This window comes from Mya arenaria, chromosome 4, assembly GCF_026914265.1.
Source record: "Mya arenaria isolate MELC-2E11 chromosome 4, ASM2691426v1".
NCBI lineage: Eukaryota > Metazoa > Mollusca > Bivalvia > Myida > Myidae > Mya > Mya arenaria.
In genome coordinates this window covers 68,598,067-68,625,190 of record NC_069125.1, presented here as the reverse complement: position 1 = coordinate 68,625,190, position 27,124 = coordinate 68,598,067, and the positions used below count along the sequence as shown (strand labels likewise).

The 27,124-nt window shown below is 35.9% G+C and overlaps 1 protein-coding gene and 1 pseudogene across 2 annotated transcripts; one reads left to right on the top strand and one right to left on the bottom strand.

Annotated features, from left to right (window-relative positions):
- Positions 1 to 445: 445 nt before the first annotated feature.
- Positions 446 to 5,926, top strand: LOC128232438 (uncharacterized). Of its 2 annotated transcripts, none has more exons than XM_052945982.1 (3): positions 446 to 736; positions 2,889 to 2,963; positions 3,529 to 5,926. In XM_052945982.1, the coding sequence occupies exon 3, from the start codon at positions 3,854 to 3,856 to the stop codon at positions 5,777 to 5,779; it is 1,926 nt and encodes a 641-aa protein (XP_052801942.1). In that variant the 5' UTR covers positions 446 to 736; positions 2,889 to 2,963; positions 3,529 to 3,853; the 3' UTR covers positions 5,780 to 5,926. The 2 variants fall into 2 exon arrangements, with proteins under 2 accessions (XP_052801942.1, XP_052801943.1); XM_052945983.1 differs by having other exon boundaries at positions 2,889 to 2,978.
- A 3,430-nt stretch (positions 5,927 to 9,356) lies between these two features.
- Positions 9,357 to 25,140, bottom strand: LOC128231033 (sodium-dependent serotonin transporter-like; annotated as a pseudogene).
- Positions 25,141 to 27,124: the final 1,984 nt, after the last annotated feature.

Here is a 27,124-nt window from a genome sequence, read left to right as displayed (position 1 = left end):
GGGTAAATCTTGCAGACCAAGGCTTAGAATGTCTTCAATGGAATCAATATTGTCGCAAGTAAATGTCCATGCCCTTAACAGTTTTGTCTGAAATTCAAAAATTGTATCATGGTGAGTTTCAACTCACGATCATGCAGGTCAGGATTAGATAGTGTAACAAATATTTCAGCGCCTGACCATAAAGTTTAGTGTACTGATATATATATTTAATGACAAATATATATTAATTATTTTAGGTGGTTTCTTATGTGGTGCTGCCGTTGTTGATATAGGGAGTTTTCATTCCTTTAATGCAACATGACAATATAAACGCCAAAACAAGCAAAAACACGCCCTTAAACATTAAGGTAAGAGTATTAAATGACACTATTCAAGTAAGGAAAAATGTCCGGGAGCTGCTTGTTATTGAAGTTAATTTGGCACAAAGCACGCACTACTGTTCTCGCGTGTACATGGAGAATGTGCATTGTGAACCTAAATATCACAGCTAATTAATACATAGCAAGAGACAAACATCGCCGATTGTCGAGTTACCTCTCTTCGTCTCAAGGATAGTGATACTGAAACCGCGTGTTACCATTAAAAGAATTGTTACTTTGGCTTTAACTATTGATGTATTTTCTAATGTATGCGGTTACAATATGTTATATGTTATTAACTTGAATACCAATACGCCGGCTACAGCGCGACATCTTTTATGAGGAAATCTTAAGTGTAGGATAACTTGCACGTTTAGGTAAGTGTTTTCTTTGTTCGAATTCAATACTTTGAGGCAGAAAGTGAGACATGTGTGTATGTATATAATTTCTTTTCATTTGAAATACGAGGTATGTCAGTAAATTATGTGGACAATTGAACTCAATTGATTGTTAACGTAATTATTCACAAAACTAGATCATTATCATATACTGGGACATTTTAGGTTTGTTTATGTTGAAAACCGTTGAGATTTCTTTTGGTTAACACAATAATTCAATGAGAACTACAGGGACAATACCAGTAATTAAGGGTTTAAAACCAAGTTTAGAGGACCCTAACGACACTTAGTGGGGGAAACGAACGTTCAAACTTGCACCTTTAACATCGCATGCATCGAAATAGCTGTATCAGTAAATGGTAAATGATGGGGTAACCACCTTGGAGTTGTCAGGGAAACACGAGGTCACTGGGGGTAGAACTTGTTGCACAAAACCTCACAGTTTTCTCAACTTTTACTAATATTTTCAAAAGTAAAAACATGAGCCACGTCGGAGGCAAAGAGTGAAAAGAGTGAAGAATGAAGTAAAATTAGTATGTATAACGATAAAGTAATTTTTAGTGCTGAAAATACTCAACCCCCGGATACAGACAATTAACCATGCTGGAGCACCATGCTGCATTAACTGTGCCAATCCTTAAAATGTATCATGCAGTCATTCAACGACAGCAATCTGATATAGCTCATCTTAGCAGTTTCACTGCTTAAAAGTATTATTTCATATAGATTCATAATGAATGTATCTGTGTACAAACCAGGATGTGAAACGAAATGAAATTATTACTAAACAAAAATAAAATGTACTGTCGTATATGCTTCGAGATGTAGAAGGAAATAAATCGGAAAACTTACAGTCTCGTATAATTTATATGAGTCAAGTTATAAAGAAAATTACATCCTTTATTCTTTGGGTAAGCAAATGGTGAAACAAATATGATAATCGAATATTCAGCGACCAGTTAAGCATTGTATAAACATCCATTTCTGAAAATTTTATTTAGAATATAGCTTATAAATAGTTATTTCTCAAACTAAAATGGTATGCAAGATATACATCGCAGAAGATCAAACCAGTATATATAATGCTCTGTTTTAATGTAGAAAGACCACAAAATAATTATTTAACTCGTGCAAATTATAACTACAATATAAGAGCCAAAGAAAATAATCTAATAAAAAACGTGAACAGACTCTCATCTCACCATAACATGACGTCACGGAGACTCTCATCTCACCATAACATGACGTCACGCAGATTCTCATCTCACCATAACATGACGTCACGCAGACTCTCATCTCACTATAACATGACGTCACGCAGACTCTCATCTCACCATAACATGACGTCACGCAGACTCTCATCTCACCATAACATGACGTCACGCAGACTCTCATATCACCATAACATGACGTCACGGACATACTGCATTGGGAGGTTAACCATATGGCTAGCACTTTAATTCATAATAACTATGCGAAACTATACCAGAAATGCATACAATCCAACATGTATATTTATTCAAATGTTTTTTCTTTGATTTAATTTTCAACTTACTATTCTTGAAATAATAGATCATGTTAGGACAGCCTTGTGTAAATCGCGTACTTGACGTCGAGACCTGTCCCGAGGTATCATGGGATGTTAATGAAGTTAGTTGTAAAAACGTCCTTGGTTCGAATTAATTCATGATACTTTTCAGAATATTCAGGAATTAACTATATAACATGGTGATATAAAGTGCAATGTGTCATACCGTAATCTTAGTGTGATTTTATTTACATCTCAAAGAACTTTGTAAATATGCATGAACTGACTCTAAATATTCTAAAGGCTTTAAATTTCACAGGCGAAGCGAAAATATTTCATTTAGTACTTAAAGCCGTTTGAAATACACCTAATAAATGTTAATGGAGCGGAACAATGTTTTTGATTCCCAAATCTATACCTTTGCCAAAGATGCGTGAAACATGCATCTTTACAGGTATAAAGTGATGTTCCTTCCAGTGATGGATTTACCATTCAACTTAGTCATACCAGCTTATAAACTAACGCGATTAGGATTAGCGATTGAAATGTGTGTTTGACTGTGTCTGGTTGTACTTTAAGTTCCTTTTCTCGTCTGCTTTCCAGACATCTGGACGAAACTGTAAAATGATACGACAGAGTGCGTGCGAGTGAACACGAAGGTTAGCTGGCAGAACAAAGGTTTGTTTAATTCATGTAAGGAACACATTTTCCCAATCTTGTTAGTAGAGTATCTTACAAAAACGTCAAATGTGTGCCACATTTTGGATACATTGTTTACAGCATATAATGAGTTCCTTCAAGTGATATGTGTGGCATCTTGCATTGTTTTTGCTTGTACGTCAATTGGCGATAGTTGGTTAAAGACCTATTCATTGTTGTTTTGACAACTTATTCCCATGGATCTATTCCAAAGACATAAGTATGTCTGAATATTCCTGTCTTTGTGGAAGGCTAATCTTCTTACACACAATAAAACAAACTCTAAAGTAAAGTAAAGGGTTAAAAAGAAATTGAACACCATTTTTTAGCTCCGGACTGTTAAATGTTTTTAAACATTTTAGATGATTATTGTATAAGAGGTATAATTTAGAATTTTGACTAAATACTTTTAAGTTGATACACTTCAAACAGACAGTTGGTATCGGATTCGTACGTTCTTAGTTTTTAAAATTTAATTGTGTCAGTATCAAAACAAACAACTTCTCCGTAAACATTATGCTGCTGTTGTTTTTTTCTTTTCCAGGAACATAATATCATTGAAAAAGAAACGACAGCAATTTGGATAGTTTTAGTCGGGTTACAGGTATTCATGGCTATCGAATATGCAGTAGTGGAATGAATGAATGAATGAGGTTATATTCAAAAGAATTGGATTTTGAAAGAAAACGTTTTGGATATTGATCAAACCCGATTTCTGAACCATGAAGCATGAATGCCGTGATTAGTGTTAACTATATAAATCGCCTCAAGCGTCGAGGATATTATTACAGCAGCCTGTGTGAGTCGGATATGATTTTGACGAGGTGTATCTGTGATCTAAAACATTGCGAACAAAGAATAAACAAAATATGAAATTTAAAGATAAACACAGTGTACAGACATTTGTTTTAATGATACTGTGTGCTAAAAAGATAAGCAGTTCACCGGTATTGAAGATAACTTCCGTTTCAGATTCAGCGAAAAGCACAAAAGGTTGGGATAAGAATGCCTATCAGGAAATTGAGGCTGGAAACTTCTCAGTCACACCGGAAACAGACTTTCAACTGTCCTCAGTGACACCAAACACTCGAAACACTGTTTATCATGATCAAACAGGAAGTTTTAAACAGGATCCTTTGGACTCGAATGTTTCAACTACAATAAGTACAAACTCAACTACCTCAAATGACCGTACGGACTTTCACTCGAGTTTTAATTTGGCGATCATTCCTGCAATGGCGGCGGTTGTGTTTAGCGTGGCCGTGTGTCTGAAATGCTGCCAGTGGTTCCGGCGGTACACGCGCGGCGGAGACGGCTCGAAGGAAGCGACCACGTATGCCGTTATCGTAGAAGACGGCGATCAAGATTATGGCCACATTGACATGCTCTCCGAGACCACATCCACACACTACGATACCGTCTCATCATTCGCTTCCTTCTTAAAACGAGGGACGAACGACGCCACCATATCATCATTCCGTTCTTTAAAAAGCGATAGTGACAAACGTTCTCCAAGAAAATGGTTGTTATCAAAGCTAAATCACAGTACACATACGTCCAATCAATGTGACCTTGAAATGAGTGATTCAAGTTTATCAGTGCCTTCAAACAGACGTTCATTGTTAAAGCAAAATGTGCATAGGCCATGTTCAACGTCAAGCGACGACACAGAGACCGATCCCCTGAATTCCTCAGATGCTTCCATTCTACGAAAGAATAATCGCTTTCGTGTTTCTTTTGTGACAGACTATACTCAAACAAGTACGAATAGTCCAACTGGTTCACCTAGATATATTCGATCACCCGGACTAAATGGACCTGCCAAACGGCCTTTGTCAACTATAAAATCCGATTCGGGTGGTGCGATAGAAGACAATAAACGCACTTTAGACTTTCCTCAAATGGTTTCAGTCGGCACGCAAACAAACAAGTCATTCAGATATAGTTTGAAACGAGCACAAAGACGCCATTGCAGTGAAAGTGGTGTGGACCCAACACAGTCACCGCCTTTAAAATCCGACCTTACCAAGAAAAAGGAAAGGAACGATAATAGTGCGCTTACAAATACAAAGTGTCGTGACATTTCTATCCGAGGATTTGCAGCCAATCGGCGTGACGGACAGGGATTGCATGACAGCCCGAACACTGTTGCCAGCGACACGCAAACACATTATCCAATTGAGCCTAATATAGTAATTTCAAGTGAAAATAATGAAAGCTGTAAAACCGATCTAACGGACGATGTTTTTGTAACAGAAGGTGACACAGATGCTTTTGAGATTTCTACACAAGCCACATGTCGCCCGAATACAATTGTGGAAGATGAAACAGCTCGGCCTCCCTCTGAATCAGCAACCACACAAACCGACTGTGAACAAAAGGTCACAAATATAGCTTATAATGTAAAGATTCCGAAGTCTGTTAGTGACCCATATGGTCTCAGGTTAAATCATTGCTCATGCAACGTTGTGGAACCATTAAAAAGTGATTCATCGGCTGTTACTTGTGTTGAAAAAACGAGGTCGAATAGCAATTCCAAAAAATATGCTTTTAAAATGGAGACTGGGAACAATGACAACACTACATTTCAGACCAATGAAACTAAATGTGAGTGCATTAAACATATTTGTAAACAGTGCGGGGAAACGCTGCCCAGAATCAAAGCTCAAAGTGAGTCGCCTAAAGTCAGACGACATAACTCTAACAGAAGCGATACCAGAACGTTCAGTATGACCTCCCTCGAAAGCAGCGGCTACGCCGAAGGATTGTCCTCAGATGGATCGATCCAAGGATAATTGCTTTTTCGTTCCATTTTATGATTTTGTGATATTGTTTAATATTTAAACTGATTGACCATATCATACGTTTGTTAATAACTTTGTCTTATCCTCTTTTGAAAGATTATATTTATGCAAAAAAGCTAAACTTGTTCATGTTCTATATGGATTGCTATTATGCAATTAATGGAAAAGCTATTTTCGCTGCCTTTGAATAGCGGTCCTATTCTTGTACTGTAATCGCTACGTGTTTTAAACTGTACACGATTTAACACTCGTTCTGGATACCAATATTATCGTAATCATGAACAATGTTACGCATGTTTATATTACACTAAGGTATACTTTTATTTGCAACACAATATGCTTACAAAAGTGTATTCACAGCAATACAAGGAAACATAATTGACCACACTACGCAGATACAGGATTACACAATATGATACACACATCCGCCATTAACGATATCATAAGTTCCGTTTTTTAACAAATATTTATTTTCATTGTGTTGACAATGTAATTTGAAAACATATTAATTATTAATTATTATATTTGTTAAATGCGTCGTCGTTGAACATTGATGTTATAGCAGTATTTTACTTTGAAGAACGGTTTCTATTTACGAAAGTTGTTCGTTACGAGCGGGTTGATACCCAAGATAATTTTTAACAATTACTTGTTAATTTCAACTGCATTTATCTTAAAAAAGGTATTTACATGTATGAGACGATAATTTTATCTTCCTTTCTTTTCATTTTTGCTGTGAAACAGCTACAAGTATATTACAGAGTATTATAAGATATATAAGCTTATGAAAGGTAATTTTGAGATTGTTTGAGCGAAATTGTTAACATGTTAATGGTACCTATCGCGCCAGTCTATATATTGCACACTGAACAAATATCATCTTAGAATGAAAACTAGCCTGGTAATGAGTATTTTAAAACAACGAATGCATACATGTATGTTTGGCAGCATAGTAACATGTCTATTGATATTCTTAAATATTCAAATACATTTAAGTTAAAACTAAGGAAAGATTGTTTCACTTTCTATAAATGAAACATTTTCATTTTCAAGGCAGATGTTTTGCAATGAGAAGTCGTTGTTTTACCCTTAAAGATTGTAAAAGATCCTTACTGACTATAAACGAAACTTAACAATAAAAATAATACCAAATACTTTGACACAGTATATACAAAAGCTAACTAGCCATATAACATGAGGACAGCAAGCTGGGTATAAAACACTTTTACCCTTATGTATAATTTGCAGACACATAAACAACGACTCACAAACACATACACATAAACACATTCACAGCCCTATGTGATATACACTGCTTAGAGGGTGAATGTGGTTAAATGGCATTGGAAATGGTGTACTCGTGTTCTAGTGGTATAGGAAAGAGAATGAAGGTCTTCTAGTGGTATGGAAAAGGGGGTTAACGTGGTAAAGTTAAGAGAGTGCGCGTGTTCTAGTGGTATAGAAAAGGTGTAAGAGTGCTTTACTGGTATATCAAAGTTACAATATCGTGTTCTAGTGGTATAAGAAAGGGAGTAAGCGTGTCTTTGTGGTATAGGAAATGGGGTAGTGTGTTCTAGTGCTATAGGAAAAGGATTACGCGTGTTCTTATGCATGGTAAAGGAAAGGGAGTACGTGTGTTCTAGTGGTATAGAAAAGGGGTACGGTTGTTCTAGTGGTAAAGGAAAGTGGGTAACCTTTCTCTACTGGTAAAGAAGAGGGAGTAAGCGTGTTCTAATGGTAAAATAAAGGTAATAATTTTGTTCTACGTGTTCGGAGTAAGCGTGTTCTAGATGTATATGAAAGGGAGTAAGCGTGTTCTAGATGTATATGAAAGGAAGTAAGCGTGTTCTATATGTATGTGAAAGGGGTACGCGTGCTCTAGTAGTATGGGAAAGGGGTTAGAGAGTTCTAGTGGTAAAGGAAAGGGGGTAAACCAGTTCTAGTGGTATATCAAAGTGGACATAGGGTTCTTGTTGTAAAGGAAATGGATTAAGCGTGTTCTTGTGGTATAGGAAAGGGAGCAAGCGTATTCTAGTGGTATAGGAAAGGGTGAAGGCGTGTTTTTGTGGTATAGAAAAGGGGGTACGCGTTTTCTAGTGGTAAAGGAAAGGTGGGTTTAGGGTTCTAGTTGTATAGGAAATAGAGCAGGCGTGTTCTCGTGGTATAGGAAAGGAAGCAAGCGTATTCTTATGTTATAAGAAAGGGTGTAAGCGTGTCTAGTGGTATAGGAAAAGTACTACGCCTGTTCTAGTGTTATAGGGAAGGGGATAAGCGGTGTAATTTATTGGTATAGGAATGGGAGTAAACGTTTTCTAGTGGTATAAGAAAGGGGGAAAGAAAAGGGAGTAAACGTGAGTACGCGTGACCTAGTGGTATATTTAAGGGGTAAGCGTGCCTTTCTGGTAAAGGAAAGAGCTAACGCGTGTTCTTGTCGTATTGAAAAGGGAGTTATCGGATTTTGTGGTAAAGGAAAGGAAGAAGTCGTGTTCTGGTTATATAGGAAAGGACCTCCGCCAGTTCTGGTGATATAGGAACGTGGGTTGGCGTGTTCTAGTGGTACAGGGAAGGGGGTAATTGGCGTGCTCTACTGGTACAGGACATGAGGTAAGCGTGTTCTAGTGGTATAGGAAAGCGAGGTCGCATGTTCTAGTGGTATAGAAAACGGATTTAGAGTGCTTTACTGGTAAAGGAAAGGAAGTAATAGTGTTATTATGGTGTAGGAAAGCGAGTTCGCATGTTCTAGTGGTAAAGAAAACGGATTTAGTGTGCTCTATTGGTATAGTGAAGGAGATAAGCGTGTTCTAGTGGTATATAGGAAAGCGAGTTCGAGGTAAGCATCTTGTAGTGGTATGGGAAAGGGCAAGCATCCTCGTTGTGTATAAAAAGGAAAAAAGAGTGTTTCAGTGGTATCTATATAGGAAAATAATCAAGTGTTCTAGTCGTACAGACAGGGATTAGATGTCTTGTAGTTGTATAGGAAAGGGGTTGATCGTGTTGTTGTGGTATGAAAAACGGGGTAAGCGGGTTCAACTTGTATTTGAAAGCGTACAAGCGTGTTCTAGTGATAAATTTAAGTGGTATGGAAAAGGGCGTAAGCGTGTTCCTCTAGGTGTATAGGAAAGAGGACAAGCGTGTTCTAGTGGTATGGTAAAAGGGTAGTAAGCGTGGTTTAATGGTAAAGGAAACGTATAAGCGTCCTCTAGTGGTGTACGAATGTTCTTGTAGTATTGGCAAAGGGTTACGCGTGTTCTGGTAGTATAAGAAAGGTGGTACGAGTCAGGGGGTCAGAGTGCCTTACTGGTATAGGAAAGGAAGAAAGCGTGTTCTAGAGGTGTAAGAAAGGGAGTGCGCCTGTTCCAGTGACATAGGGAAAGGGTCTGTGAATCAATTATGCAAAATAGAGGGTATTTTTCCCCGTCACCATAATATCTTCAAAGACGTAAATATACGATTCCAGTATAATTTCTCCATGACAAACTAGTCCTTCTTTACTTGACAAACTAGTCCGCCCTTGTCTAAAACTATTTCTGCAGTTCATCATTCAACGTAAAATGGAATGCAGTTTCTTCTAGTTATATACGCGCATCTCCTCGGTATTTTCGTGGACCTCCTCTGGGGTCATCACTGTGCGAATTCGCTAGAAATAAACAAGATGTTATAGGTAGAAATGCCATACTAGTAAGTCTTAATATTTTTGCTCATGGCCATTTTTGTTTGTTTTATTTCCTTTCGATTGCGCAATTTCACGATTATTTTTTACATTGTTACAATAAGTTATAAACATGTATTGGTACTTTCGCTTTATAACTTACTTCAGCGACAGTCCCAGGAGTAATACAGATCTTGTAGACGGCGTACGCGGGTACGAGAACTAACGAAGAGCACACTAGCAACCATCCGACTACTATGGACCACGTCGGGTATTCGTATTCCCCGTAATAAGGCATTGGAGCGATATACAGGGATAGAATGAATAATATCTGAAAGGAATGAAGTGAACTTTCAAGACGTTTTTCGAAAATTTAATGGAGTCAACTTAGTGATGTTGTGAAGTATTTTTGTCGTGTAAACGAAATAAAAAAAGGTGAGCATTTACACACCACGATGAAAAAATAAACATAAGAAATAGGTATATTACTATTTAAGGAATGAATTGCGGGGTTGATGTCATTATCGGGGTATGAACGCAATTGGGTTGGTCAATGTGTGTGGAGTCCGAACTATGACCAACCCAATTGCGTTCACATCCCCGATAATGACACCAACCCCGCAATTAAATTCTTATATTTACACCAATAGTTCATTATTTCATTCAAGAATTGTTAAAAAAAGACTTCATTTCTTTAAAAAAAACTTTCAGTGAACCGTTCTTACCCATTCGGTAAATAGAACGACCCGACTATAACCGGAAACATTTTTTTCAAATGACGTCACAATAACGCGGGAAAAGATCAACCACTTGAAATCACTTTAAAACGTAAAATTGAAACACTTCTGGTACCAATATATTTAAATATAATAAACTAACACTTTTAAAAATGTTGATTTATATTTTACGGGACCTGCAGACACAATACAACCAATTACAAGATCAATAGCTTTCATGTATATTGTTATGCAATAAATTACGATCCGAACATATCCGAAGATGTTGCGTTCATCGATTGATGAACGCAATTGCCGAAAGGCAGTTCATTTAAGGAATGGAAGTTGAGGTGTAAATATTTGCAAATATACTCAGGGAAACGCGCTTGTTAATCAGCTATACACAACTCGTTAACATTGAATGTATAAACTGATTACCAGGTCACGTTATGCCGCCAAAACTATAGAACAGCGGTTTAAACCATATAAATGACACCCCAAATGGCTTGGATTTAACTGAAAGCTCAGTATGGCAGTTACAATTTAGATTATTGTATGTGATCCTTTTTTGATGTTCCCGAAATAATTCGTTCGGAGAGCAATCGTGGATTTCAGGGGAGTAACCATCGCAACTGACCAATGCTTCAAAACCCCGAAATGCTTATTCCATTTGCAAACAGTAGTATCGGTACATTTGTCTCAACATTTTGCATATGTCTGCTTTATACCAGCATAATTGATATATCGCTCTTTTAATGGCGGAAAAATACGTAAAACAGTTATCTGACCAAAAGGATAATGGGGGATATTGCCATCCAGCAAATCTTCAAGAACCACCAGTAGACGGGATGTTGCGGCCCAAGCATAGCCTCGATATCGCTTGCGAAACGGGAGGCTCCTAGAATTTAAACGATATTGTTTATCGCCTGATGAATGGTAAATGCATTTTAACCGGAAGTTTTAATACATGGATTAACGCCATTTGTAAACAAACGACATATTTTCTTACGGCTTAAGATATCAGATAATAAAAATGATAATCGTTCAAAGTTTTGAATAGTACCTAAAAATGAATAGTTTATATAAACCATATAACTTTTCGTACCATAAATCCACGATACTGCCACAGCCTCCAGACACGCGATGAAGAGGCTGGATATCGGGGCCCCGTATGTATCCAGCAATCGCACGAGGTAAATTCCACCCTAGAAAACAAAACCATCTATCCCTGTAAGTTACTAGTTCTTCTTAAACATATTTTAGCCGAATATAGCTGTATAAAGAAAATTAATATGTTGGTTTAGGGAAGCCTCTAATGTGAGAATATAGGTATCTTCCATGGCCGAGAGTGTAACCCGAGCGTAGGGTGTTTTGCGGAAACGAGGTTTACCGAGTTTCCACAAAACACCCTGCGCGAGGGTAGTGACGAACCTATCTTACACGAGCGGCTATTGTAGATGCTTTTTCTCCCATCTCATTTAAACAAAATTAAGTAAAAAAAACCTGCTGGAACCTTTTTGTGAGTAGTGAAAATAAATGTGCATGGATATGTGATGATTCGTGGTTGTCATTGATATGCGCGCAGTGATTCAGATTATATTAATACACAAAACGGTCTTTAAATAGTTCCGAGGAGAGTGAAGAATTATTTCTTGAAAGATGCATAAAAACGTTTTTATGGTGACATTTGAAACGAGAAACAATTAATTAGCATTCTAAATATTGCCAGGTTTTATGATGCCACAGACAACAGTCTTCAACAAGGGAGGTAATTACAATGTAATGATCATTAAAAGGAGTTCCATACGGGTACTAGTTTTATCTTTGCCTGTGGGCAAGATAAGAATTTCTGGCATGGTTAAAGTTTTGGATCTACTTATCTGAGGTGGGAAAAAGACAAAAAAAATTTGCATGGAAGGATCGACGTTTAAAAACAAAAACAAAAATGAGTGACAAAGTCACCTTCACATGCAGTCGTTTTAATTAATGATGCATGTCCTTGTGAAGGAACGGTGAAGTAGTGGTATTATCGACACAAATATCAGCGCTGTATGCTAAATGTATTCCAGAAAACCTACATTAGTAGTTGTGGCGAGGCCCCCGCAAAAGCAGCAAAACACGAGGCCCAATACGAAGATTTCCCGCCGTTTCCTCAGGTGTGGCCATTCGTCAAGGATTCCTGTCGATATCGCCTCTAGTCCTCCAAACTGTCAACAGTGTGGTATTACTTTACTTACTAGTTTTTTTATCGGTTTTTCGTTCAAGGATCATATCCTGTAAGAAATAATTTCCAAAATAATAATTTGAAACCTAAAAATTAATACGTTTTTGAAATAACTGGTAAGACAAACCGTAGTATCCAGGCCCACTGTTATCAACATGAAAAAGAATAAGATCGCCCAGAAACTGGAGATGCTCAGATTGGAGATGGCTTCATATAAGAGGATGAATAAAATCCCCACATCTGCAAAAGAGATATAAAGAGGATATTTGTTTATTTCAGTGTAAGATCGTATTTTATTTCACGAGTGTCATAGAAAAACATATTTTCACGAGTGGCGAAGCTGTTTCTTTTATGCTTATTTTCAGAGTTCTATTAGTTTTATTAAGTTTTTAAATTTATTTCTTAATTATCCCCTTTTTTGAAAAGGGTGTTATTAACGCCGCTACCCGTGGGGCGCCCCTAACGCAAAATTATAGCTGTCAACTTTTCTCTATTTCCTGTTTGTTGCGAAAAAGTTCTCTGCTATTCATTCTTATAGTTTATTCTTCGCTCGTTTTTTAGTGCAAAGCTTTTATGAACAGTAATCAATGAAGTTATATAAGTGCACATATGTTCCAAAAAATAACGAAAACACTTATTTTAAGCGGGGCATAAATACATAACCAAATTACTACGCCGCGATTTAATGAATGAAAATTTGGAAGGTCAAATGTGTTAGCAAAACAAATGCGGATAATCATTGGATTTTAAACATTTTTCTTGGTTTTAGAGTGTGTTTCATGATACATGGATATTCAGTCATCTTACTGTCAGAGACCAGTCTGTTTTGCTTGAAGGTAATGATGAGGACCACGCTAGTTTGTTGACATATTTTGAGGCGTGGGTGGGGTAAAAATTATAAGATTATCTGTAAATTGTTGTGTGAATTTTCCGGGAAGCTAGTTTTACGTATTATAACGACAAACAGATCAAAATACATTTGAACGATGATATAACATTCTTTTTTATGTTCGAACAGTTGTTTTCGTCTGTAATTTGTTTGGTATGAACATTCAGCTTCAATATCAAGAAAATGTTTGAAAAACGGGATAACCGGTAATAAACGGTAAGAAGTTAATTTCCAAATATATATTTATTTAAATATATAAAACGTTTCGGTAAATTTGTCAACATTTTCTGGTTCAAAGTAAAGTGTTATGTTTTGATCAAGGGGAAGTTACTACAAAGGATTTTAAAAGAAGTTCTGAAAGTTGATATTTTCACTCCTTATTTTGCACTGAAAAATATCAAATTTTCACTGTTGTTATTTCACTGATAAACCCCCATATTTCATCGAAAAGCATGAAAGAAAAAGGGAACTTACATTGGAAATGTTAAGATGCTTTACTTCAATTTTTTTGTTATTTGTTCAGTCATACAACTGATTTGGTAGTCGTTACTTTTAGTGAACTATACAAACAGTTATCAGATATAAAGTTAATCTGAAATGTTGTTGTTGTGATAGTATCGTGACAAAAACTACAATAATTAAGTAAAACTATATTTTATTCTGTTTGTAGAATTGTCAGGTTTATTTACAGCAGATGGATTTATTTGAAGACGTGTTGGGTGTGTGCCATGTGACCGAGCACAGAAAACACCGCAAACCCGGCTAGAAAGCTGGTACCGCAGTTTACACCACATGTCAAGAGCGCATCTCTAGAAAGAGTGATAACAGAATAGTAGTGTGATATCCCAGAATAGATGTTTAACAGTGCTACAATGTGTGTAAAGGACTGAACATTGTAAGAACATTATGTTTACACTACTAGGCAAGAGAAGATGGCATCTCTAGAATTGTAGAAGTGGTAGAAGAATATTAATGTGATATCCCGAAATGGAAGTTTATTATATCTAGTATGTATGTCAAGCACTGAACCTATTTTGAATAAAATGTTGAGTTTCTATCTTACAACCAGCGATCTAACATGTCGTTTGTTTTCTTTTATGCCTCACCTGAAACAGTTGTTCGAAAACGTGTTATAGCTCGATAAAGCAAGGAAAACTCCGAAGCCTGGACGCAGCGAGAAAAATACTTGTTCCGCGGCGTCGATCCAAACCTGTGATAAACATACAGTACAAAATGTACGCAGGGGGCACAGTTTCACAGTATAGACTCAAAACACATGAACAACTGCTATTTCTGGATTCCTTAAAAGTGAAACCAAATCTATATCCCACGGTATGATGTCTTCTTTATTAAAGTATATTTACAAATTCAATTTTTCCCAAGAGCGTCGATAACATGTAGCTTTTAGAATCCTACTCGGTCGGTGATCATTTCAGTTGCTTTCTTTTCATTCAAGATGGCGTCAAAGATGTCCGCCACTAGTTTCAAAACTCGTAGAAATATGTGCATTTACCTTGATAAGTCTGTATATGTTAGCTTTTGAACTGAATAAAATGTATAGTTTTATATCACAACATATACGGTAACACACGGTTAAATTCTAAACTCGAGCTTAAAATGACCGCCAAATGTACGAACATGCTTAATTTCAGATGAATTTCTCCATTTGCTTCGGTGTAAATTATATATATGGTATTGCTTTGAATAAAAATATTCTTTTAGGCATTCGAACAGCATTTTGAACAGAATCTGCATAAACTAAGGGTCTAAGTTGACCCACAAAATGTACCGAAATTGTCTAGTATCTCCAAGTTGTTCAATGGCTTAATATGTGGTAAGAAAGTATTGTAGTTTGGTTTTAACATCGAAAAAGTATACTTAAATTGAAAAAGCACTTTGGATCATATCAATATCAACATGGCGTCAAAGATGGCCGCGAAAATATAAAAGCCAATATTGTACGGTTCCATACGTTTTTTTACGGTTTAAATGCGATCTACTACAACATTCGTTTTCAATAGACCTAAAAACATTATCAATAACGGCCTTTTTAGGATCGATAACGCTGCCTGAACGCCTAACAAACACGCTTCGCTCGTACTTCTTCCTTTTAAAATGATGTCCATATAATATCAAAGCACTGAAAGTGCTGAGAGACTGAGGGAATGGTAGTGTGGATGTCGTCGAGACTGATTTTGATGACACAAATAATTAGAGAGGGGATTGCAAGATAAGGCTTACATCATTTGAAATTATGTCAAAAATGAACATGACTTTTGTGTTAGAGCTGTTGATGTGTGTTATCTGAAGGAACTGTGGTGTTAATGGATAGTTTGTGTGATAGTGTACATTATCGTTACGGAAGATGTTGTATAGCCGATTGGTATGTGAATTCTGCAAACAATAATGTTGATACTGTTCAATATCTAACTGAGGTTACCCTCCGTTGCTTACTATATGACACACTGACTGAAGAGCAAAATAGTACTCTGTTTGATGCACTTCATCGTTTTATTTATTAGTCAAAAAGATTTGAAAGCCAGTGATCGACTCAAACCACCAACACTTACACATCTTTTACCTTGCCTCTCTTTCTATTTCTTCTTTGTTCTTTTCTCATATTTTTTCTACATTAAAACAGTTGATTACTTTAGAATAAAGTTGTTGTTTTTTTAATAAAGGTTATTGCATTTAACGTCTCTCATTCAATTACCTGAATTTTAAACATTATTTAATATGAGCTTGTATATTAAAATAATTATAACTTCATCACTCGTTTCCGCCCCAAATGCCAATTGTAAGTTACAGCGTGATAATCCTTCATGTTATTGTTATATCGCAGCTTGCAGATTACATATATGTAAAATGAATGCCCATTATCAGGTTATACATTACGACTAGTGGTAACGGAACGTAAGATGGCTGTAATATGCAATCTTTGAGGGGCAAAATACTGTTTTGTTAGAGTAGTTTAAGTTATTGTTGACGTTTTCTTTTTCTTCATACAAAACCCTTTCCTGTGCTACCAAAATACCCCTTTTTCCAAAATTCGTACATGTGTGAGTGGGATACCTAAAGGCAAACACTCAGAAGTATTTCAATGTAAGTTCTGAGTATCGTATCAAAACTAGTATGTACCTTTCCGTAGCTCTTGACCCCCTTCCACATTGCAAAATATACGATTACATAGACGCCAACAAGACAGAGGGCAATCTTTCAGTTGACTGGCCCAAGGTTGTCGATGTTGTACCTGCCCCCGTCCAACCCGAGAACCTCCCGTCCTACAAGACGTACAATTACAATGCACTTAGAGATCAAAGTTCTGTATTCTCTCAATATCACGCATACTCTATATGTAATCGATTAGTCGCTGTTATTTGTGAAAAAAATAACATCATTATGCAACATTCAAAAACATTTACCGTCCCTTATACATCACAATAGTGTTACAAAATTAACTGTGCAATTCATATCCTAGTTAAACAATTAAATGGGATGTGTACACACCTTTTGTCGATTACATTATATATTAACTTATATATCATATATCGTATTCATGAGTGAAATGTTGCGGAACAGACCCCATATACAGTAACGGGAATAGCATAGAAGCACTATATGGTATGGTTTGATGAATTGCATTAGGTTCCAAATAGTGAAAGAAATTCCTCAAAGAATTCCTCGTTTCAGTCGTGTAATTCTTCCAATCGGTTATGTTATTTCTGTAGTTCTCGGTTCTCTGCTCGAGATCTATGCATCTCGGAGTTTCCATGGGTTGTGACAGCGTTTCCATGGTACTTCTGATCGCATTGAGCTGAAGAAGTAGAACACGGCCCATGAGATGATCGTGGTTTGGTAGACGGTGACGAACCTGGCGATGATGCAGGTAGCAAACCCGAAACCTTCAGTACAAAAAGGTGATCGTGTTGTTATACATTTAACTATCTGGTACAAAACGGCACAATGACACTAATTACGAACAAAAAGTCTCAAGCAACTTATACTTGAAAAACGGCCAATAGTGCAAATATGATTTGATTATATCAAACAAAATGATCTGCCGTTTATTGCTTTAAACCATTAATCAGGAGTTGCAGTACATTTCCTGAAACAAATCTATTATAACTCTAGATAAGGGAAGCGATCACCGCCGATATATGATGAATACGCCACAACATTTTAACAAGTCTAATTTTGATGCAAAGCATCATACAAAGACGCCGCGATGCTGTTGAAACATGACTAAAGGGAAGCAGATGCAGTTCACCAGCATGTTAAGTTTGAGGTACCTGGATACAAGCATTCAGCTCAAGGTCACCACGACCTTGACTCTTGGCCAACTGACATAGTAAGGGTGCTGGTCATGTTTAAGGGACCTCTACCAAGTTCGAGGCTTTAGCGTTTTCGAAAATTGATAGGAAATTGCGTATTTTCAGCTTAAGGTCACAACGATCTTGACCTTTGACCCAGTGACCGACCTCTAAAGCAATAACGTTCATCTGCAGGTTATGACCAACCTGTCTACGAAGTTTGATGACCATGAACCATACTGTTCTTAATATATTGATCGAAAATCCTTTTTCAGCTTAAAATAGTCTTAAGGTCACCACGACATTGACCTTTGACCAACTGACCTCAAAATCAAAAGCTTTTATCTACTGGTCATGATCAACTTGCCTGCAAAGCTTAAGAACCCTGTAATACTAACAATTATAAACTTAAGGTTTTGTGTTTTAAGTTTTTAAGTTAAGTGTGACAAAAGCTTTGGGTGAATAAGGGAAACCTGGCTTGAAAGTGTTAGCAACTTGGCTTGAAAGTGTTAGCAACTGGACATGAAAGATTTAGCCCTGGCTTGAAATTGTTAGCAACTTGGCTTGAAAGTGTAAGCAACTGGGCTGGAAAGTATTAGCAACTGGGCTTAAAAGTGTTGGCAAATTGGCTGGAAAGTGTTAGCAACTGGGCTGGAAAGTGTTAGCAACTGGGCTTGAAAGTGTCGGCAAATTGGCTTAAAATTATTGGCAACTGGGCTTGTCAGAGTTGGCAACTTGGCTTGAAAGTGTTGGCAACTGGGCTTTGCCCGGTAGATTCCTGTGTACTTAAAATAATTTTTAAGTTATCTATTTCCTTTAAATACTTGTGGTTCGGTTTTATTCGAAGGTCAAGGACATTCAAGGATTATTTAATAGTTTGTCTCTGTAGATCGCTTTTGAAAAATGAGCCAAAGACATTATTATCCGGGGAATTCTTGATCCCCACAACACATGACCATACTCTCGCGTAACATCGTGTCAACGAGAGTGATGACTATAATGTTGTCATAACTTGTTTCACAATCGTTGTAAAATAAATAAGTATAAATTAAAAAAAAACAAAGACCTTTTCTGGAATGTCATGATTATTTTTGGCAAGGCGATGGCTTAGTCACTCAAACAACTGCGATCATTAATGGATGGTCTATGGTTACCTTTGAGTACCGGGCAGATTCTTTTCCACACCGTGATGCAGCCACATCGCTGGTACTGCCCCAGGGCCAGCTCCATGTAGAATAGAGGGAATCCCCCGAACACCAACATCACCAGGTATGGGATCAAAAACGCACCTGCAGTTGTAATGTCGTTATGAAATGGGTAAATTCACGAACGCTATTTTTGGCTTAGGAAATTTCCAAGTAGAAAAGCCAAACATTGTGTTTGAAACATATATATTAGAATGAAAAATAATTTAAAAAAAAATTAATGCAGAAATGGAAACTCACATTTTCTTCTCTACCAAAAAATAAGTAATACTCGACTAAAACTTGGTTTAAAAGATTTGATCACGGACCTATATATTGTTTATAGGTTAGTGATCTTATGTAGTATTTTTTGCAATTTTTTATTTATTAGATAATCGTTGTAATGTTTTCTGTATGGCCGCATTCTTCGCAGGAAACCTGGCGTTTAAATATTTCTTAGGGTAAACTATGCGACCGAATTTAGTGTTCTATCAAATGAAAAGGAGAGGGGGTTGGGGGCATTTTATACCCTTTTTTAATTAAAATATTTGCAAATATTTTGGTGAAAAAGAACGCAATGTTAATATAGAATTGCATGATTTAAGGCCCATACGTTATCATTAAAACATTCACCATTTAAATTTGCATGTGCTAGAAAGCATGCTTATCAATAATATATATGTAGAGTCAGTTTTTTTCTATTCTCATGTTATAATGTTTAATTGTGTGTGTGTATATATATATATATATATATAAATAAAAGGTCACCCTGCATGCGTAAGGCCTAACTAGTTTATTTAACTGGATGGTAGTATTTTTTACATCTTTCTTAGCTTTATTTTGGCAAATCGGCAGTCATCCGTTATTGATTTTAATCAGGTGAAGCGGTATATGGAGAGGCTGGTGCAGTCGAAAAAAATGAACGCCAAACACTAAGCTGGTTAATGCGTTATATGTATGCATTTAAATTGGCCTCATGTCTGCGACAATCCAGGCCCATTTATTTTGGTATCTACACCGAATTATACATAGTTTGATAAAGGCATAATTAACACACACTAATATATGCCTAATGTATTCGTTTAGTAAATCAAAGTGACACGCATGACCTTTGTTATTTCGGTAAATACATACTGATAACCTTTAGGAATTGCTTAATTTTATAAATGCATGATTTACACACACTTACCAAAGCATAATGTTTTCATTTAGTAATATATAATGTGACAATTGTCTGTATTTTGAAGTTATTCACATCATACTACATATAGTAACATTTTTATGTTAAAGGAACTGTACACCAAATTGGCACCAATGGAAACGAATCTCAGGACAATTATTTGATAAAATGATTTACTCTTTGATATCATAATTGTAAAATAAATCGTATCTGAGACCGGGTTCGAACCGGTGTCGCCAAAATTGCAATCCAGTGTTGTATCCACTGTGCACGAAGGCTTACCCTAAACGGTGGTGGTGTTAGGAGTTTATACTCCAGGTCCCGGCGTTAGCAAATTGAAGGGTCCCAGAGTGACAGTTCAACCTATCCTGTGAGGTTAAACAATACTTGGTGGCTTCACCTCTGCAAGGAACTGACAACTACTGTAGTGGTACAGTGCGAATGGTCGTAGGAAGGATTTCATAACCAATCACAACAGAAGTGACCTGCTCCGTCCTAAAATACCCTAAACGGATGGAATATTTATTTAAGCTCTACACCTAACTCGGTAATATCACGTGATAACATCGACTAGCCAATCACTTATAAGGAATGAATTCTACTAGGTAGAAATAACTAGAAATCTTTTTAATCGAAAAATACGAAAAAACCGCGATCAATAAGTTATTTTAAACTTTGTGGTACTTCAGTTAGTAAGTTTCAATGCGTTGTACACATCGATACCAAGTTTATGTCAGTTTTCGACAATTTTCTTTTTTATTTATTTCATCATACGGAGTACAGCCCCTTTAAATCCATTATTGCTCTTTCAAAGTAATTACCAGATTCTGCCCCGACACGGTGATGCCATTTTTGATAATTATCATTCAATGCGCCGTCGATTCTGTGCACGTCCAATCCTTACGTCACTACATCAAAAAAAGTACACGATGAACGGAAACAAACTTACAAGGAAATATATCATGTTCAAGTTCAGTATTGTTCTCCAGTAACAGTTAGTATAAGTATTAATTTATCACTTATGTTCACCTTTTTGGACCATGCAGAATCCACATTCGCGATTGCAATGTATATGTATAAGGTATCGTTCCTGATCCTGCGAGTCTGATAGGAAAACTTATATTCTTTCAGTGTGGGTGTCTTTAGAATGTTTATGTGATATTTAGATGTTGGTCCATTTACAGCCTTTTGTGAGGTGATACTTAAAGCATAAATTTTCGGTTCGGTATGCTTTTATCAATAATTTGACATATTCATAATTATCCGATTGTTTCTGCTCGTGGGTATATTAAAAACATATAATATATAATGATTTTTCAAATGGACTTCTTCGTTTAACAATGGGATACGTACATTTTGGTCCTTTTACAACCTGGTAAAAAATAGTAATTTTATATTTATCTTTGACAAATTGTATAAGTGCGATATTGGTTTATTGATTTACCGCAGAAAGACTATGAGGGGAAAAAGGTTTGCCCCCACCCACCCTCCATCCCAGATGGAATTTTGTAGAGCATGATTTTATGAAAGTGTATCATCTTACAAACATTTTAAGACATGCTTACGCCTTGTCCGGAGGGCCGTTTGGAAACAACAGCATTTTATAGTTTGTTACCAAGTAATTTTAAACTTTCGAACATAGCTTTCACTTGTAAAATACTACCGTTTTATAAATGAAAAGGTGTAGAAAACTGTTTTAATTCAATAATATATGACGTAATTAAACACACAAACAGTTTTTCAGCTAAAAAGAAGTTGCTTCATGGCTCACTATACTATAATTTACTGCAAAACTTGCAATATTTTATGATGAAAAACAAGCATCAAAATTATCTGCATCGATTTGATAAGACATCTTTAATTAGGCATCAAACTTCAGCACTAATGAATAGGACATAATGCCAAGTTAAACTTTCATATTTATAGTACATTACATCATCAGAAAAGTATGTTGCCTGTTTATACAAATTAAATAAATAATAAGACTATACACTTGTAATTGTACACACTATGACCAAAAACACAGTCTTTGCTGTACACCCTTGAACAAATGTGTTCCTTTACATGTAGTTCTCTTTCATTACATTAAACCAATTTTACATTTGTTAACATTATGTGTCATATACGTGACAAATTTCTATGCTCAAACATTTTACCAATTTTGCATAATTTACATCAAAAAATGTCTACACGTTTTCAAAATAATACATAATAGTTAATTTTTGAAAATCATTATGCAATAAATGAAGTCAAGTAACCTCATTTAATGTTTGTAATACTTTTAAACATGTTCTCTTACTCCCATAACATTTAACCACAAATAAAAGAATTACCTTAATTTCTGTTTTTTCTTTTACAGCATAATTTGGGATGAATAAATCCACTTCCTGACCATTTTTGTATTCTGCACATACCCTTATAGTTTTCATTTCGGTAAGCACATGCCAATACGTTTACTGTGATATTAAACACCAAATTAAGTGAAGAAATAAACTGTGTATCTGCTCCTAAATTAATTGGTGCGGCCTTTGTAAAACATCATTCTTTGAACTTCCGAAATCAAGCATTTTAAACGATTTAATACAAAAGGGGTACTGTTTTAGGACGTTTTTTTCTGTCGGCCTGTATCACGTCGAGTTTGGTGTGTACATGTATCCGTCGAGACCTGATGCAGGTCACCAGAAAAGCGTCTTATTGTAATACAACATTTGTTATATACCTGACTTATAATTATTCCTTTTTATTTTTCAGTTTCAATTTGATTTAAATTTACCGCTATCTTTCAAATGTCCAAAAATGTAATGGCTTGCGCGTATGAATATGTTTTGAAGTCAAGGGAGGCTACTACAGAGAAACGAAGAAACTGTACTTATTTTACGAGTATACACTTATTGTAATTTCCTGAAGACGAAACGCGGCCATTTCAAAAAAGTGAATGTTCGTGGGATTTTTTGACGATCATTATATTCAGAATTGGGGGAAGTTCGCATTTTTTTGTATTGGCGAGCTGCTCATGTTTATGATAATGTTACAATTTCCAATTGGCAAACAACGAGTTGCCTAGATAGATTTGAAGTGTTCTCTGCTTCGTGCTTATCTCCATGTTTCTTTGAAGAACCATTTTCCTGAATATTTACATGCGTTTGGTGGCGTGAGTAAAATTAGGTAATTGTATTTATCTAAAATTTGACAGGTTTAACCAGTTATTTTTGTCACGGATTTTTAGCGACGCGAAATTTGTTCCAAGACTACACACGGTACTAGCATGATACGGAATCAGAAAACGACAATGAATATTGTGATACGGATTTTTCAATACGGCGTGTTGTACTTTGACTATTGTATATCGAAAAAGGAAATTGATAGGGATAAAATTAAGTTGCAAATGATTTTCAAGTGATTCAGGTCGATAAGTTGTTTCAAAATTTTCTAAAAGCAGGGTGTTTTTATTATAAATGATCATCATAAATAAAATATGTAGTAATTGTCTTAATTTTTTAATTCATATATTGGGCTTATTAAAACGGATGAATCCATAGTATGTATTCGAATATTAAATATATGTTAAAGGGGTTCGCTTGCTCGCCCCTTGTTAGCAAAAATCCGAAAAAAACATTATTAATTTGTAGGGGCCTTATGCTATAAAGCAAGAATGATTAATATGATGTATAAACCAAACATAGCTTAACCCAAAGGATTCGAACACATTTTTTACAGATTTAGACCAGTTATATTTAGCATTGCAGAAAACAAAATTTACATCATTAACTTGTTCACAATAAATATTATTTATACGCCAGTTTGGGGAAGATTTGATCTTGTACCAAAAAAAAATGCTCTGATTTTACATATTAAGGATAATGGAAATCGTCCTAGCTCGCCAAGTACAGCAGCATTAGAAGTTTGAGAGCGAACCCCAAGAATGTCTTTACGAAATCTAAGGTGGAGTTAATCTACCTCTTTCATGTCATAATTATGTACCCCAAACCTCATACCATACATAAGAATTGGAGCAATCAGAGAGTCGAACAATAACAGTTATGTCTTAAAGTCGAGTCTACTCTACCAAACATTGATACAAGGTGATTGCATGCTTTCAAAGCTTGATCTTTCAGCGCTTAAATTGCATTAACAACTTCCATTGTAATTGATTTTTGAACCCAAATAACAGAAGCTATCCACTGATTCGACAGATGGTTTATATCCTAACCGGCATAAAATGGTATCCAGATTATGTGGCACTGTGTATTCCTAACTTCAAAATTGTACTTTATAACTGGTGTTGGTATATTTACCCATTTATATTAAAATGAGATGAGAGTCTTAAATTGGCTGATCTCAGTCATTTACTTTATTTCCCTATGCTAAAACGTGAACCGGCGTGGCGTTTTGCCTTCAAATAACTTGTCGATGGGTTTTCGTATTTTCGCTCCGAAAAGGCGAAAACACGAACATAACATAGTAATCAGCTGCCTTGTAACCTTGTTTTGCGCATTGCAAAAACGGTATTTCAGTAAAGTAATACTTTGTGGTGTTTTTTACCTTTCTAGTGGCGGAGCAAACATACGAAAAAGAGGAATCCATAACGTTGCAGGGTATAAATTCGAAAACCCACCAATTATTAAACCACAAAAGGTGCCAAGTCGAGGACGAAAAGCTATAAAGCTACAAGCAGTTTATCGTATTTTCACTCTGGTATAGGTAATGGGTTTTCTTTTTTTTCGCCCCAAAAGCCTTTTTACTTTGTCGAAAGTCAAACAGCTAATTGATGTATTCCGGTGTACATACTGATGTGCATATACACTATGTGTAGTTTCATTTCGATTGTGAAGAAGCAATGCGATTTGTGGCAGTATTGTGCTGGTAGTATATACAGATGATAATAATCTACCAGGTATTAAACATGAAATAATCTAAAATAGAAGAATAAATATCTTGCAAACGACTCATTATCAAAATCCATTTAAGAAAATTTAAAATATAAAGCTTTCCCTATAAATAAACAATTCTATAATTATTTTTAAATAACCATTTTTCTTACCTCCTCCATTTCGGTAACATACGTACGAAAATCTCCATACGTTTCCCAGATCTATCGCATAACCTATCACCGAAAGCAGAAACTCAATTTTCTCTGTGAATAGTATTTTTTTGCGTTAAGCTCTCTTGGCGCCGAATAAATAGTTGAAACTATCAACATACTTTTTTATGTCGCAATGAGCTACTTCTCCCTGCCTGTAGCATTGGGTTCCTATGCCGCCGAACTGATTTAGTAAAATATGTGTAAACATACTATTGGTGTTGTTGAGGGATACGCATATCTTGGTTAAGTTTTGCATGAGTTCTTAGACTGGAATATTACTGTAAAGGCAGTAGCTCAGAGTGCAAGCCGGGCATTTGGCCTGGTTATTGTCAAGTGCATGTTAATTGGGGGTCCCTTTGATGTCTACATGGGATAGCTGTATATGGTAACATGTCCTTTTTCTATATAAATGCTGTATTGAACAGGGCCACGCGGTTTTCCTTGGTGTGGGATTATATACTACCAATGCTGCAGTTAAATGCAAATGGGATGATTGCCAGTTGAAGTCCGACAGTGGAAATCTATATGTATCTACTGGTAGCGTCTATCCAACCTTGGTTTGTCACGGCTCAATAAACGTATTTCATTCTGTGTTAGTGCAAATTGGAGTAAGGCATGTTGTAACTGGTTTTATTTGGCTAAGCAGAAACTCTGAACCTGAAAATTTATGGCAGTATTGAAACCGTTATACCTAAACATGTTATTTTACGTAAAGTAGAGGAGTTGTTGTTGCATCATTTTACGCAGGGCTTGTTTCCTCAGATTATCAGTACAGTTGGTACATCAGGTAGAGGGCGCAACAAATTGCGTACATACTGTTTGTTGAAAACTGAATTTGGTACAGAAAAGTATTGTTAAATAATCATGCAGCTACAGCATAGGTCGGCACCGAGTAAATTTAGATGTGATGTAGCTCATCTACGAATTGAAACTGGCAGATATAAAAACTTACCTGTTGAAGCTAGAAAATGCCCTTTTTGTGATACTGTAGAAAATGAGTCTCATGTTATCCTTGATTGTAGAGCATATGTTGATTACCGTATTACATTGTTTGCTTAGGCCGTTGAAACTGATAATTTATGAGTAATATTGAAAGTAGAAATTTATACTCAGTAATCCTGCATTGCTACGACTTGCTGCCAAAACCTGTAATTTTATTTTAAGAGAATACAGTTTTATCTGTGTAAATAGTAATTGCGGCCATGTATATACTTTTAAGAATGTAGATTTTGTTTTTTGTACTTAGTGATGGTAATATTCTAATCGGTCACAAAAATGATATTGGTTTCTTATTATTAGATGAACCTCCTATATACTGGTCTGTTAATCCAAGTTCACCTGCATGTTTTAATGTTTCAGGGAGCTTTAGTCAGTATTAAGTCGGGTGTTTCACTTTTTCTATAAGCTTTTAAAGCCAGTCGTATTTTTACCAATCAGTATCAGTCACAAATTTTATAACAAACAGGTAATTTATTTTGTGATAATATGTTCCGTGTATTTGTCAAATAGTCTCTTGTAATTCTGTATAGAATGGCCATATACTTGTTTTATGTGTTGCATGTATCTTTTATTATGTATATGGACGAGACTCAAATAAAGAGTTTAAATATTGACTTGCGCTCAAACCGATCGCAGCTTTTCATATTTCGCTCGAAAATTTATATTTTATGGCTAAAGCCGTTATTAACGAAAAATGCATAAATCATCAATTTTTTACCTTAAATATGAAAATCTCTTATCTGATTTTTTGTCAGCAGTCTTATATCACTGGTTTACATGTATTTTTGCATTAATTGGCTTTTTCCAGGACAAAATATAATTTAAAAAATTTCTAAACGTTCAATCTGTGAGAATTCAGCCTTAATAGGACATTATATTTGCTTGCGGAAAATTACATGCATTGAAAAGTTCTGGTAACGGTAAAATGGTCTTATTGACGCAAAGACACACGGAATTGGGATATTTATGTGTTCAACATTTTGTTTCATGAAAAAGCTTGAAAACTGGTGACGAAACCGAAATGCCGTGCTCTGGTCCTTCTGTTTACTGGTCGCAATGCAACTTGTACTATGAACGACTAATGGAGTTTGTTTTAGGTATG

What these genes read in the sequence shown, in the direction of transcription:
- LOC128232438 (XM_052945982.1), top strand. Translation starts at nt 3,854, where the DNA reads ATGAAATTTAAAGATAAACACAGTGTACAGACATTTGTTTTAATGATA.